The sequence below is a fragment of the Pteropus alecto genome, unplaced genomic scaffold (assembly GCF_000325575.1).
Source record: "Pteropus alecto unplaced genomic scaffold, ASM32557v1 scaffold11, whole genome shotgun sequence".
Classification (NCBI taxonomy): Eukaryota; Metazoa; Chordata; class Mammalia; order Chiroptera; family Pteropodidae; genus Pteropus; species Pteropus alecto.
This window is the reverse complement of record NW_006431956.1, coordinates 9,250,711-9,267,336: the sequence shown is the minus strand read 5'-3', so window position 1 is coordinate 9,267,336 and position 16,626 is coordinate 9,250,711. Positions and strand designations below refer to the sequence as shown.

The window sequence follows — 16,626 nt, the reverse complement described above, 5'->3', positions numbered from 1 at the left end:
GAAGGGACCAGCTCCAAATACACTTGGATGTCAGATGTCCAGCCTCCAGAACTGGGAGAAAATAAATTTCTGTTGTTTAAGCCACCAAGTCTGTGGTACTTTGTAACAGCAGTCCTAGGAAACTAATCCGATGAGTAATGGAATTTATGTTAGAAATATCATAGACACTTCTTTGGAGGTGTACTCAAGCTAAAACCAATGCAGGGCTGAAACCACAGTACAGACCAGACCGGCTGAAGAGAAGGACTTGGGGACGTGGCGTAATTTCCAGATGCTGAGTTAGGGTATTACCAGTAGAGCTCTGTGCGCATCTGTAACAAATCATCAAAACAAAGGTCTTTCTCAGGAGCAGGCATGTGAAGACAGACCTGAACTCAGTCACGGTCAGTTAAAGATTCCCGTTTGTGCAGCAAGAATTCTGGCCCCGAGATTTCTCACAGAGGAAGCATGGTGAGTGGAAAGGTCACCACTCTGGTCAGAAATTCACAGAGGTTCCCCTTTACCTACATCATTAAGCCAAAGTTTGCTCCCCTGTCATTCAAGGCCTCCCGCAATCTGGCCTTAACAATCCAACATAAAATAACGCTCCCACTGTACACTAACCCCAGGGAGCTCTCACTCCATGCCAAGTCTGTAGAAAAGTATTTTACAGACATTACTCAAACCCCACAACAACTCCAAAAAGAGGTATCATCCCTGGTTTACAAATGAAGAAAGTGATGATATTAATTTGCCCAAGCTAAGTCAAAAAGGGAACCTTCCCTACTACCAGTACTAAGTTTTGATGACTCCCTTCTCTGAGCTCATCAAAGACTTGTGGTAGGTCACACACTATTTAGTGATTTAGTGTATATTGTTTTACATTACTTCCTAACTTTTTCATGTGTAACTGTGCACTCTCCACAGTAGACTACAAGATCCCTGAGGAAAAAGACAATACCTATTGTGTAGTCAGATATTCCCCTACAATATTCTGGGAATAATGCTGGTTAGAATGAAGAATTTGTGTAGGGAGGTAGTTTGGAAAAGTAGACATAAGTCAGAGAATGGATGCCCTAGGATGCCAGGGTAAGTCCGAGACGTGATGAGACTAGATTACCCGATGTCCTCACTAGATAGATCTGCCAGGCAATCAACGGCTACTCAGTAAATGTTTACTAAAAGAGGAACTGAGAACAGGAAGGAAGTTCAGATAGGTAAATTCAGACCTTTTCTAACAAAACTCGAGGGTAGACTAGTGGATCCCTGTTGACTTGGAGAAGTTCTAGTAAAACTATTCCATCTAACACATTTACTAGTAACTCTGGGAGAAGAAGCTATGCTTATCTCATTTGCAGATGAAACCAAATCAAGTGTCAGCAGGATCCCTGTTGACTTGGAGAAGTTCTAGTAAAACTGTGCCATCTAACACATAGCTAAGAAGCTATGCTTATTTCATTTGCAGATGAAACAAAATCAAGTGTCAGCTAGCGTTTTGAGTGACACGATCAGGATTCAGAAGATCGCAATTGATTAAAAATAAGGCTAACACCAATATGATGATATTTAATAGGGATGAGAGTAAATTATTGAATTCAGATTTAAAAAATAGTTTGCGTATTCATCCATTCACCCATTCACCTAAAACGTTGTTAACTGTGTGTCCTACGGCCTGTTTGAAGGATAGAAAGACATGTAAGACGCAATCTGGCTTTAAGGCACTTACAGGGTCATGGGAGTTGCCTAAGTGCAAGATGAGAAAACTGTGCCTTGAGAGCAAGTTTTTCAGGGAATTTTAGTTAATCATACCCTCAATTATGAAACAAGTGACACAGTTGCAATTAAAGTCAATACATCGTATCAAGAGCCGAAGTCAATGGCTGCATCGTTAGGACATCAGGTATCAATGAGATCACATCTAGACATTAACAAGTCAGCCAGCATCCCAAGGAGACATCCAAAGGGTAAAGGATCCAGAAATCATAGGGTGAGAATAACTAATGACATCTGGACACTGGATAAAAGACTTAGCAGACTGAGAAGAGATATATCGAGCTAGCAGAGTGATGTGGCAATCTTCAAATATTCGAAAAGCTTACATATACATACACAATGAGCTAAGAGAAGTCGCCCAGAGAAGACACAATTTTGAGAATCGTCATCATGCAAGTGGCAGTTTCTATTAGAGCCAATGAGAGTGCTTGCAAAGCAATGACAGGGGAAAATCAGGGGTCAGTGGGAACAGCCCCTGGCCATGGCCAAATTCACTGGCATACAAAGGGAGGGCAGAGGATATGAAATCTACAAAGAAGATGGAAAGAAAGTCACATGGTAGCAGATTTTATTTCAATATAAGGAATAAGGAAGAATATACTCAAGAGACACAAAAAGTAGTGAATTCGCTAGATCAGAGGTAAACTGCCTGTATTGTGAGCAACAATGTAGTAGAAGAAATCTAAGTGCCTTCCAGCTTCAGGATTCTGCAGTATAATGTCAACACTGAATTGAGGTGAGGGGAAGAAGAGATTTTTTTTGAGGGGGTGCAACTGATATGCAGAAAACACTTTTCAAGATATTACTCTGTCAACAAGAACTGCGAGGGAAACAGTGACCAGAGAAGAAACAAAGGACACCAGCTGAGGGTGCCCCAGCATCAGGTAATAAAATGCTCTTCATGCTTCCTTGAGCAAAAGAACCAGGACCAATGACCTGGCACTGGATCTTAACATATGAAAATGTGGGGAACATTGCCACTGTAGGGTGGTCCTGGAAATAGGGGCCTAGCTGGGGTGAATAAATCAGTCATAGAGAACCAGGAGCTGATGCAAGAGGTGAAAGAGGAAGACTGAATGGAATCTGGTGACTTACTGCATATGCCAGGAAAGAAAGGCGAAAAAGTAAATACACTCTTGCTGATTTGTTGGATAGGGTGGGGGAGGGGGGGTAGGGGGGGTGGAGACAAGGAAGGAAAAACCTGTAGTCAAGTATCATACAGTTATTACTACTGAGTATTTAAGAAGATGAGAGACTCCGTGAGAGAAATGGGAGTGCTCTGAGAAGTAACTGTCAAGCACCACTGTTAAGTTCATGGTAATTTACCGATGACCTCAGAGGTGCTGAAAAGAGCAAGCTCTATTTCCTTCAGCATAGCGTGTCTGTCCAGCAGTGCCCAGATGTTATTGGTGCTGTGCCCATCACTGCTGTGGAGTAGTAAGGTGTTCTGGAGACAGACACCCTGGGGTTAGTGTTGGCTCCAGTACCCACTGGCTATGTGGTTTTTTAATCTCTGTGCCTAATTTCCTTATTTGTAAAATAGGAGCTATAAGTTCTTACATAAATCTTACAGAATTAAAATAATATAGGCAAAGTGTTTACAAGTATGCTTGGCACACAGTGACTGTTCAAAACATATTTTTTTCCCCCAAAACTGCAATTACAATTAATATTACTACTACTACTACCTTAAACAAATCAACAGAAAAATCTCATCGAATATGTTAAGGACTTAAGCAAAGTAAAATGTCGTCCAAAATATTAGAGTCTTTCAAACTTGGAACTGCCCAAGTTTCCTGACAGGTTATGTCTAAAACAATTAAACTCTAGAAAACTTGAGAGGATTCGTGAAATGTAGCCCTGGGTCCCAAGACAGTGTGGGAATCCCCAAGGGTCCTCCAGAATCATCCTGTCCCAAGGCACCCTCTCCATAGAAGTGTGCTCCACTTCCTGGCTAGCCTTGCTCAATGGTTCCACATAGTCACTGTTACTCCTGGAAAAAAAATTTCTCTACTTTACTGGGGTATACAATTTGGTATGTATATAAATAGCTTTTCTTCATTTCTCAAACCATCTCCCTAGTCTATTATAAACTATGACAGGCATCCCTAAAAAGAAACCACCATTCGAAAAGAATGAAGAATTGTTTAACAAGAGTATAGGAAAGAGCACTCGATTAAAGTTCAGACTCTACTGTTGACTTAGTTATATGTCTTCACTCTCTGACATGGTCTCCTCCCTTATAAAATGGGAATGGCATCCATCTGGTCAACTTCACAACACCGGCATGCAGGTCTAGTGGAAAAAATGAAACATAAAAGTACTGTGTATATGCAAAATACTTTAGAAAATAGTCATGATATCACCATGTTGGCCCTAATTATTCTCAAAGGATAAAAGAGACCTATGAGACTGTCTCAACTTAAAAATTTTCTTCCTTTTTATCGGTTTTATCATCACTTCTACCACTTCTCATAATCATTCTGAGGATTAAACAAGTTCGTGTTTTAAATGAAAATACCAAATTCAGCCTGAGGTAGTGAGATGCCAGGCGCTGTGCTCAGAACTTTATGTGCAGTCTTAGTCACCCCAATGAAGAAACTAGGTTGTCCCTGTTTTGTTCATGAGAACACTAGAATTTAAAGAGTTGAAATAATTCACAATAAGGGTCACAGTCAACGTCAAAGCTGGGATTTGAACTCAGGTCTGCACCTCTCAGCTGTACTGCCAGGGCACACCCTTTACTAGCTGGATGACTCACTCACCCTCTCCTGAATACCAGCCTCGCAGGCTCAGGATGCCAATGTGACCCGCACGGAGGTTTTCCAATAGGATCCTCAACAATATATCTGTGAAAGCTAAGGATCTATGAAATGTCACGCAAACAACTCTTTAAGTATTCTTCAAAAATAATTCATACTTTTAATACCTACTTTCTAGAATAGCAATTATTTTTACATCTTCTTCATCTAGCAATTAAGATATGGCACACTATTATTACCACATATATTAAAATATCCAAATACACATCTTTGGGGAATTATATATAATATCCAAATATGCATCTTTGGGGGAAATGTATCCTAATGACACTAAACGAGTTGATTTTTTCTTGAAACACATTTGGCATTCAAAGTCAGAAAGAATAAAAAGTTGCATGATAGAGGAAATAGCACAGAATCAGACTGATCGAGGATCCCAAATCCCAGCTCCCCCACTGACGAACTTTATCACCTGACAAAGTTAATCATTTCTTCGAGTTTCTGCTTCTTCATCTATAAGATGAGAACATTGGCACATACCTCACTGGGTTGTCATAAAGTACAGAATGCGTGAAGCTCCTAGCATAGTGCTCAGTAGCTATTTCTCCTCTTCTGTGCCAGGAAGAGAACAATACGATAGTGCTTATGAATGAGGCCATGAGGAAGTAGTTTCATAGTTTCACTGAAATTATAGATACCTGTCATATATCTAAAACTGTCTAGAATACTTGTGAGCAGCCACACCCACAAACAGAAACGAAAGCCTGCAAGAGCATTTCCCAAAAGAAATCACCAGAAGATGCCATTGTTGTGACAGCCCAACACGTTAGCACAAGGGGACTACATGAAGCAGATGCACAAAAGGAAATGTGCGCTGGGAAGTAGAAACGAAAGACGACTCTCTTTCCTACTCTCAGCTGCCCCAGGAGATTGAGACCTTCAATGAAGTAATGGTTAGAAGTGCCAACTATGAAGTCAGAGGGACCCGGGTCCAAAGTCGGGCCCTTCCACTCACTAGTTAACTGACTGGGAAAGTTGTATAACTAATCGTCAGTTTCCTCTTGTGAATAATAATGATAAACTTAAGAAAGTACCTGCTTCATGAGGTGGTATAAACTGAAATGAAATTCATATAGAAATCTTTTAGTACATAAATGTTCAGTAAAGCAATTATAGCTTGATGATGATACATGATATGGGAAGGTCTGCTGCCTGAATGATATTAAGAACCCAGGGTCCTAGGAATTCAAGCGAATGGAAAAGAAAAAGGTAAAAGAGCTCCTTTCTGGGCTAACTAACCAATAGGGCAGTTTCCTATTGGTTTCCTCCTGTGGTCATTTGGACCTTCCAATCTCCTGGCCCAGCCAAAGCCACTCCCAGGGGGTGTGAGGAGTGGAAGGCCCAGCTCAGATCCAAACCCACCCCTTAGGTGATCCTAAGGTTTGGAAAACCCCTAAATCCCACTGATAAAAGCAGTGCCAACCAAATAATTTATTTCCGGAAACCCCTTAGGAGCTCTGCCCACAGAAAGTCCCCTGGTAAGGTTCTCGAGGCCACATCCGGTGTTGGTATCAGTAATTAGATATGCTTCACTAAGTCCACACTTCAGCTCTTCCCTTCTGTACCAGTATTTCTAGCTATATTATTGTATTTATTATTTTTACTTTTCTATCCTTGCTTATACTAAAATTCTCAGCTCCTAGCTTTTCAAATACACTCCATATTGTTCAATTTTAAAATAAAAGAACAAGATGAAAGAAAATTTAAGTTATCCAAGAAAACAAAGAAATCCCAGATGAGTAAGAATCAGATCTGAAGATCTAAAAAGAAAAATATATTAGTATCAGATTATTTGTTCTCAATACCTCTAGTGGGTCAATAGTCATTAGCCAAACTGTTAATTAAATCAACACCATCAAGGTAATCAAATTTACCAACATAGTAAAGTATTTTTTAATCTAATTAAAGGAACTAGCTGCTTAAAATTCTCAGTCGGTTAATGGTCAAAGGACCTTAGACCTGTAAAACAGGCAATGATAACATTCTGAAATAGACATTACTTTCAGTTTTATACAAAAGTAACATTCTATATTATAATCTTGCAGTTATGACTTTTGTACATTAACCCTGATAACTTTATGCGACTGAGTACACATAGGATTAGGTCCAACAACTCAGGATTCCATAGACTCATGCTAACTCCTATCTTCCGAACACATGTAATTTGTTAGTATAGGTCAGTAAAATTGACCCTACAAAAATATGGAAGCGGGAGGAGAGAGGAAGGAGGTAGACAGGGGAAAAAAGGAAAAAAAAAAGTAAAAGAAAAAAATGTAAAATCATTTTTTCAATTAAAAATATAAATTAAAAAAAATAAAACACAAATCTGAGACTATAGGGAAAAAAAATATGGAAAATACCATAAACAGAAAGTGATTGTTACTTCTCATTAATTTTACATTATGTCCATCTCTGCTATGTTAACATCCTTACACACAGTAATGAGAAAACAGCTTTGAAAGCATCCAAGGGATCCCCTGTCAAAGAATTCTTTTACTTACCATCCTTTAATCTTTTTGGAAAGATGCCGTTTCTTGAATAAGAGAACTTTGATGGGAACCCAAATCAGCAGACTCACTGAAGCCACATAGGCAATCGAACAGGAAACAATCAGCCAATAATACGTTTTCTCATGCTCATGCCTTGTCCTTTGATAGGCAGTGGCAAACTGTTCCACAATCGCAATAGTGGGGATGGAGAAAGCAGCGAATTCAAGAAGCTCAAACACCACAAGCTTGATTATTCTTCCAGAAGTCATTCTGAGGCCGTGAGAGCTGCTGAGGGCCAGACGCTCCCCCTCTGACTAGGAGCAGCATATGGACGCAGATCCTGAACTAGGATCAAGTTCCTTGTACTCGAATCACTAACCAGTGACTTTTTATTCTTTTATTGACCCTCATATGGTTCAATGATCTTCTAACTTAACAACCGAGGTCTCTTAAAGAAACAGCAGTTGCGAAAGTGATCACCTAACGCGTCTGCACATCCGTTATTAGAAATCAAATGGACTTCAGAACATGCTTTGAAGCATTGTTTAAAAAGAGGCCTTTTGCTGTAGCTTTAATTGCTCGTTTGAGCACACAAAAAACATTTATGTAATATTTAACACTGGTTAAGTGGAACCATTGGAAGAAAATAATTTTACAGTTAAAGGGGAATCCAATCCCCTATTTTTATATCTCAGCAAATTCAGGCGAAGTGAAATATCCAAAACTTGAGTCTTCATCTTGGAAAAATGACCCTTTATTTTTCTTCGAAGTGCTTGAAAAGGGAGTTTGGATTTACTTTGTCAACTTTCTAATCAGACTTCTTTAAGGTACTTCGCATATTTATTTGTTCTTAAAAATTAATTGCTATGTAACAAAGATTAATGTTATTTTCATTTTGTTGGACAGGAAACTAACATGGCCATATTAGAAACCTGTTATCAGGATTTAGCACTAAATTAAGAGCTACCTACATCTAGTCCAAAAGCATATCGAATATTAAAAGATAACAACTGTCTCCATGAACATCCTTCCTTAGCACCTGTGAGCTCTTTGCTAAATGTTGGGGCATCAAAATGAGTGACGAAAGGTTCCTGCCCTGAAAATGCTCAAAGCCCACTGGAGAAAACAAACTTATAAACAACAAAAAGTAACAGAGGTCAGAATTATAACATTAATGCTATGGTAACACAGAAGAGAACTTCCTCTTTGGGCTGTGGGAAGGGGAAGGAAAATAAGGACAAGGACGAACGGGAGGTGTTGGAGTGTGACATTTCAGGCAGTAAAACGAAGCAAGGAAGCTGGAATGAGTTAATCTGATGAGGCATGAAGGAAATAGGGGAAGGCAATGATAGGAAAGTCATCTGGGGTCAGAATGTGAATGTCCCACAAAAGAATTAGGGTGTATGTGTGTCAGTGAAAAAGCAACTTTTTCTGAACAAAGGAGTCACTTGATCATCTGGAAAGGACGAGTGCAAGTGTGAAGGATGGACAGGAGCAGCCTTCACTTGGAGGCCAGAAGCCAGCTGGGAGCAGAGGAGGCGTCTGGGCAAGAGACGAGAACCTTGGCTAAGACAAACAAAGCAGGAGTGATAACGAAAGCACCGCATGCAAAGACACTGGAGTTCCTTCTACATGCTTGCTGTTACATGGCTTCCTCTGTGCCTGTTGGCAGATCAGTGCAAGCCAACATTTCTCTAGGTCCCTCTGTCCCAAGGCCCTTTGCAGAAGGGGACCTGTGCCGCCTGGCACTCCAGATGCACCTAGGATTCTTCTGGTGGTAGCTCTGAGGAGTAACACCCTCTGTTCTCCCCCTGCAGAATAATGAATCAGACAGTTCCTCAGGCTATCTAGTATTTTATTTAAACTTGAATTTTGAATTCACTGAAGTTTAGCAGAAGTCCTCTCAAACGAAAGAGACTTGGAAAAATGGTTACAAGAATATGAAATATATAATTGACATGAATTCTCCATGCCATCCCTAACACAAATTTCTTTTTCAAAGATACTAGAGGTGAGTCTCCGTGTCACGCATGACAAAAGAGTGATTTTAAAATGGGAGATGTTGAGAAGGGAAAGATTTTTGTTCAGAAGTGTGCTCAGTGCCATACTATGGAAAAAGAGAGGCAAGCGCAAGACTGGGCCAAATTTCCAGGGCTTATGTGAGTGAAAGACAGGTCAGGCCCCGGATTTTCCTGCAGAAATGGCAATAAGAACAAAGACATCACCTGGGGAGAAGAGATACTGATGACCCCAGAGTATTTGGAGAATCTCAAGAAATACATCTCTGAAACAAAAAGGATCTTCGCCAGCATTAAGAAGACAGGAGAAAGGGCAAACTTGATGGCTTATCTCCAAAAAGCTACTAAGGAGTAATAGTAGGCCACTGCCTTATTTATTACAAAACAGAAATGTCTCATGACATTTTTTTATGTGTACCATATTTAAACTGATCTCATATACCAGAATTCAGATCGTGAATGGCTGATAGAACATCTCCTTTGAACAGTCCTGATTTTAAAAAGCCAGGCTTATGGTTAAATGAATATGACCAGCTTTTTGTACTTTGATGGTAATTTCAGTTCGCCAAGTGCCACCATTGTTTTCCTCTTCCAAAGATAGGACCAGACGTGATTAGTAATGTTTAACTTTTCACGGAAGTGGTGAATGCCATCTCAAAATCTGTAGCTCGGCTTTATATTTATATTCATATTTCTATAACTGGTTATAGTAATATGTTTAAATACTGAGGAAAACCCCTCATTGTCTCATAGAACAGCAAGACTTGCTTATGTTTCAAGTTGTGTTCATTAGCCTGTTAAAAGGCAAGGGCTGAAGGTAAGGTGGCGATGTCCACTTTATCTTTTTGGTCCTAACTGTGTCAATTTAATTAAAATTCCCTGTATCTATACTGTTGCCTTTTATGTAATGAACCGCATTTTAGTATGATTTACGTATATAATATCAAATAAAGAATACTTAACACTTCTCAAAAAAAGATAGTAGATACAAATTATATACTAGATACAATACTTTTATTTATTAATATGTGCAGTTGTAAAACTTTCACAAGCTAAAAAACTAGAAAATAATTTTAGACGAAAAAAATCAATTAAACAAAGCAATTCCAGCTTAATAAAATTTTGTGCTCTATTTTTTTTTTTCTTCCACTAACTTGTTTTTCCTCACCTCTCAGCAGAAGCAAAATAAATTCCCCTTCCACTTATCCCTTTAAGGGGATACTAAAGAACAGTGAAAAAGCCAAGAGGCAAACAGAAGACAGGGACAAGCCTTGGTTAACTGCTTCCTGGCTGGGCATCTTGGGTTGAATTTGACTGCCTTCTCCTGATCTTACAGGAGAACGTGAAAAAGTATAGCCTTTATCCTCCCACCCTCAGTTTAAGTCCTGCGTGAATTCTTTTCTTACTCTCCTCCCCGAACCCAGCAAAAGTGAGCAGTTCCTCTGTTGCATCAAAACACCTTTTGAATACTTCTGTATTCGTTCAGACTTCTAGTGCAGCACTTCCCACCCTACGGGGCTGGTACATTGGGTACCCCTACAAAACCGGAAGCTCCCTGAAGGCAGAGAACATCTGCTTTCATCTTTGTATCATGTCTCAGCTCAGTGCCTACCACATGATACATATCTGTGGGAGGAATGAATAGACAGATGAAAGGTAAGAGAAGTGGTGGGCAGCAGGAGAAATGTGTGAAGCTTTGATAATGGCCGACTCATCTTTTATTCCAAAGGAATGCTGGCCTTTCAGGAGAAATCGCGTACTACCTGTCCCAATACAATCTGTCCACTCAGCCCGCAAGCTTCCACTTCCTTGCATGGTCCCACTTAAAGCCCTCACGTCTCCCTCCTCCACAGCCAAAAAAGACATAGGCCCTGGGACTGCAGTTTCTTCATCTCGTCATGCATGTCAGGAAAAGGCTAAGCCCCTTTGCAAGCACTCACAAAGACTTCAGAGGTCCTAGTGTTACAATATCTTTCCCAACCTTTTCCAATCCATGTGCCCTCAAAAAGGCATATTCCATAATAAATCGAAGCACTAATGAAAGAGGCTGGGGAAGCCTGTCTGGTAGTTGTTGGGTCCCAGGCAAAGTCTTCAATTATTTCAGAGTCCTCAGCCCTTCTAGAGTGTCGTTTGTCTACATTTTCCTATAAAAGATTGGGAGGCAGGAAAGGATCCTTCACGAGAGATAGAGGAATTAGCCAGTTTGACAAAGAAAGAAATGTCATTACACCACCATTAAGCTACTGGGAAGAAACAACGCCAGACCCTGGACTTGGAGAAAAAGACAAAGGGAAATGAGAGGGAGTTTAAAATGACCTACCCTTCAGCTAAGACCAGTTTATGCCAATCCTGACTCCTTCCCTTGTAAGTCCCCTGACACATCTGCCACACAATTGGACTGCCATTAATTGGAAGGACATGGAGGAGGGCATGTTCAAACCACCCAAATTCTTTACTTGGATTCATCCAAGACTGCTTCAAAGAACTGTGCCCCTTAGTACGTCTTTAATGCTGGGTTTAACAACTTCCTAGCAGGAAACAGATTTGGTTTTCTGAAGCTGGGTCCGTAGTGGAAAGACTGAGTCTTGTGGTTAGAATCACTTCCATGCAGCAGTGTTGATGCAATGTTTTTTATTTTAGTAAGCAGAAGATATCATGCTGTCCAGGGTAACACCTGTTCTCCACTCTTCCAACTGTCATTTCCTTCCTGGAGGCAGGAAGTCGAAATTGAAAGTCTCTTATATTGTTAGTAAGATCATTTGTAATCTCAAGGTTTGTTCATTGTTTTCGGTGTAGTCTGTGAAACAAAATGTGCAAACTGCCAGGGAAGTTCTGACATATCTGTGGTTTGTTTCCTGTGATCGTATGGGGTTCATGCAGGAAAAGGCAGGAGCTGGTGACAGGGAAACTGCTCTGCGGATCAAGCTGGATCTATGGAGAACTTAGAAAACAGGTGAAAGTATGTCCCCGGGCCTAATCTACTGAATACTTATAATTTTTAATATGTATGTATTTCCAAAATACATTACCGATTCTCATAAGCAGGTGTCACTAAATAAATCATTTAAAGTGAATTCATAAGATTATGTCACCATCTGATATGTGCCCCTTTTACCAATGTTATGTTATCATAGTCCAGACTACACTAAATTTCTATTATGGGGAAAAGTATAATTTTGCCTCTCTGGCTATTAAATAAACAACTTTGTAAGAGCAAACATTTCATTTTTGAAACCCTTTTAACATCTGTTATTTTTCCAGTGACTCTGTTCTTGAAGTTAACAAAATATAGAGAATGTCCTATTTTTAAAAATAATGATGCTCCCTTGTAATTTGTTTTTCTATTATCATTGTCCAGATCTCAAAATGAAAGAAAGAAAAGGAAAGGAATAAAAAGAAAAAGAAAGGCTTCGCACCCCATCACATAGCCATCACATAAATTGTGTATAGTGATTTATGAATGAGAGTTAAGAATTAGAAATGGAATATTAAAGGAAGCTCTCGCTTCCCGGCATTGTCATTGATTTGGCTCAAAAAAAAAAATCTTATAAAAAATGGAATATTAAAGAAAAGAGAAAGTCGCTTCATTCTTTGCAACGATTCTCAGATTTTACTTTGAAGAAATTACAATAATCTGAATTGGCCTTTAAATATTCCAAAGTAACAAATTTAAGCAAAGAAATAAAATCAATTTAAATGCAGATGCAGTCTTAATTAATTAATGTATATTCATCTCAAAGTTCACAATTTAGGTTAAAAAATGATTTAACCTAAATTGCCCAAATCTTCACTGTTAACTTAATGTTTGCAGCTCTTCAATTTTCCCTTACCTAAGATAAAATAACTTGAAAACAATGTTATTAGTCATGCCCACATCCTAACAAAGCACATAAAAATGACAACTATCCAGTTATTTTGGTTAAAATAAAATTTCCAAGTGGTTTACCTAAATGCAGTACTCCCTAACTCCACTGGGTGGTGCAGGTTTTGCTTTAATTACGGTTTTTAAGTGGGTATTTTAAAAGATGTATTATGTTTGGCCCATTCAGTTCCACAAACATTTCACGAGTAAGTGAACTTATCTCTTCTTTGTTAAAAGAGCCCCAGTGGCTTCCCATTTCCTTCAGAGTAAAAGCCCAAGGCTTTACCAGAATTTCCAAGATCCTACACAATCCCCCGCCTCCCCGCCACCTCTTTCCAAATTAATGTCCTAATACCCTCACTCTCATTGTCATCCTCAACATTCTTCGAAAACACTTTCCAACACACATTCTTTGCCCCAACCTTTGCCCTTGCTGATCTGTCCCCCAGAGACCCAAACAGCCGACTACCTCACTTTCTTTAGGTCTTTATGTAATGATACTTGCTCAGTGAGACTGCTTATCCAAAACTTCAACACATCCCTCTCCTCAATTTCCTATCCTCTCTCTGCTTTATTTTTCCTCTTATTACTTAATAATATAATGTTTATTTGACTTATTACATTTATTGTCTGCTCCCCCAACTAGAATATAAGTTTCTTTAGGGCAGGAATTTTTTTTATCAAATTTGATTTCTGTTATATACTCATACCTAGACTACTGCTTGGCATATAGTAAGATCGCAATAAATATTTGCTGACTGAAAGAATGTGTTCACAAATGAACTGACTGGACTCTCTATAATAGCTATTATGCTAATGCTGGGGTAAAAAAAAAAAAATGTCCAAGACATGCTCTCTGTCCTTACAGGCTTACAGTCTAGTTGAAGTGACATATATTTTGATTAGTAATTTCAATAGAAACACAGTGAGAGATGGATGCGCAAGTCATTATGGGAGCAAAGAGGAGAGGCATATGGTCAACCTACAGGTTCAGGTAAAGTTTCTTGAAGGGAAAAAAAAAAGCTCATTCTCTGTGCTCAAGAATCTAGTCTAGATAAAAAATATATAATACTCAAATACAAGAATCAAAAGAGATCTTAAAAATATCTTAAGACAACTAAAAACAAAAACACAATATACCAAAGTTTGTGGGATACGGCAAAAAAAAAAAAACAAAACAACAGTAAGAGGTGAGCTTATAGTGATAAACGATTACATTAAAAAAAAGATCTCAACTATAACTTAACTTTATACCTCAAGTAACTAGAAAAAGAACAAATAAGCCCAAAGTTAGTAGAAGATATAATAAAGATAAGGGAAGAAACAGATGAAATAAAAGACAGAAAAATATTAAAAGCTGATAAAAATGTTATTTTTTTAAAAAAGACAGAGTTGACAAACCCTTAGCCTGATTTACTATGAAAAAAAAGAAGACTCAAATAAATTTAGAAGTGAGAAAGGAAATATTCTGATTGATGCTACAGAAATAAAAAAGATCATAAGGGACTATTATGAACAATTATACATCAACAAATTGGACAACTTAGAAGAAACAGATAAATTCCCAGAAACATAAAAGCTACCAAGACTAAATCAAGAATAAACTGAACAGATCAATAACAGATAATGAGATTGAATCGATAATCAAAAACCTCTCAACAAAGAAAAGTCCAGGATCAGATAGTCTCACAGGTGAATTCTATCAAACATTTAAAGATTAATACCAATTCTTCTTAAACTCCTTCCAAAAACAGAAGGAGGAATACCTCCAAATTCATTTTTTGAAGCCAGCATCGCCCTATCAACATCAGACAAAAACAAAAGAAAAGAAAACCACAGGCCAATATCTCTGATGACCATGGATGTAAAAATCCTCAACAAAATATTAGCAAACTTAATTCAATAGCACATTGAAAGGATCGTATACCATGAACAAGTGGGATTTATCTCTGGGATGTAAGGATGGTTCAACATACACAAATCATTCAATGTGGCACCTCATAATAAAGAATGAAAAACAAAAATCACACGATTATTTCAATAAACACAGAAAAAAAGCATCTGATGAAATTTGGCACCTTTTCATGATATTCCCCCAAACCCCAAAAAAGCATAGAAGGAACTTACCTCAACTCAACAAAAACCATATATGAAAAGCCCATAACTAACATCATACTTAATCGTGAAAAAATGAAATCTTTTCCCTTAAAATCTGGAACAGGACAACACGTGTTAGAATGGCTATTTTATATATACGTATATTTTTCTGTGTGTGTGCATATATATACATATACATATGTATATATGTGTATATATATGTTGGTTAGGGTGGATATGGAGAAAGTGGAACCTCTGTACACTGTTTCTGGGAATGTAAAATGGTACAGCTGCTAAGAAAAACTGTATTGCGGTTCCTCAAAATATTAAAAATAGAACCATCATATGATCTAGCTACCCCACTTCTGGTTATATACCCAAATAGATTGAAATCAGGATCTTAAAGAAATACTTCCATGTTCACTGCAACATTATTCACAACAGCCAAGATGTGAAAATAACCCATGTCTGTTAATAGAAATTATGGCATATACATACAATAGAATATTAATCTTTAAAAAAAAAGGAAATCCTACCACTTGCAACAACGTGGATGGACCTAGAAGACATGCTAAGTGAAATAAATCAGTCACAGGACAAATACTGCATATTCTTCTTACAGGAGTGGATATAAAGTTACAGTTATACAAGATGAGTAAGTTCCAGAGATCTGCTATAGTGTGGCACAGCAGTGTCCAACAGTTAACAATAAAGTATTGTACACTTAATATGTTAAGAGGCTAGATCTCATGTTAGATGTTCTTACATCAAAAATAAAGCACAAGAATACCTTGATTGTGGTGATGTTAACATGAGTGCATGCACATGTCCAAACTTACATAATTACATATATTGTGTGCAATTTCTATATATGAATTATTATTTCAATAAAGCTGGGGAAAACCTTTTGTTCCAAACAGTGAAATGACTACACTATATGTATATCCCAGTTGCAAGCAATATTAGCCCCTATTTCTTCTTATAGTACTTAGTACTAAAATCTACCTTGTGCTATACTTTTAAATGTACATGTTTTATTTCCTCACACAGTACAACATCCTTGAAAGCAGTGACAGTATCTTGCTGTGCTGCAGAGACTCTAATATTACCTCCAGTTTTAATGATTCTTAGGACTCACAGGGTCCGGCACACTGTACACATGGCTATGACTTATTATGCCGAAAGAACTCAACACAAAATCAGCAAAGGGAGAAGGCACGTGGGGTCAAGTCCAGGGGAAATGAGCGTGGAGACACAGGATGAATTGAACAATTCCCCTAGCAACAAACTGTTGACACCGTGTGGAAGATGTTGCCAACCAGGGAAGCTCATCCGACTTAATGCCTGGGGCTTTTACTGGGGGCTGATCATGTAGGTACTCTTTGCCTGGCATGTAGGCAAATTCCAGACTCCCAGAAGGAAAGCAGGTGTTCAGCATAAACCACATCGTTTGTACAAATAGTTTGGGCGCGGTGAGCCACTCTTAGCAGTTCTGGGAATGGTGGGAACCCTCCCAAAATCCAAGCTCCCAAATGCCAGCCAAGGGCCAACCTTGTAAACAGGACTCTCAAAGGACCACAGTCAGG

General features: G+C 38.6%; 1 protein-coding gene and 1 pseudogene across 10 annotated transcripts in view; one reads left to right on the top strand and one right to left on the bottom strand.

Annotated features, from left to right (window-relative positions):
- Window positions 1–16,626, bottom strand: part of TMEM236 (transmembrane protein 236) — a 55,477-nt gene that overhangs the window by 24,648 nt on the left and 14,203 nt on the right. Inside the window, exon 1 of one of the 10 annotated variants that reach the window (XM_025043457.1) lies at window positions 7,076–7,517. The exons of the other annotated variants lie outside the window; for them this stretch is intronic. Coding sequence (XP_024899225.1) covers window positions 7,076–7,332 — 257 coding nt within the window. The 5' untranslated portion in view covers window positions 7,333–7,517. Of the gene's footprint in view, window positions 1–7,075; window positions 7,518–16,626 lie in introns of those variants that run through there. 10 annotated transcript variants of the gene reach the window in all.
- Window positions 8,694–10,774, top strand: LOC112475633 (annotated as a pseudogene).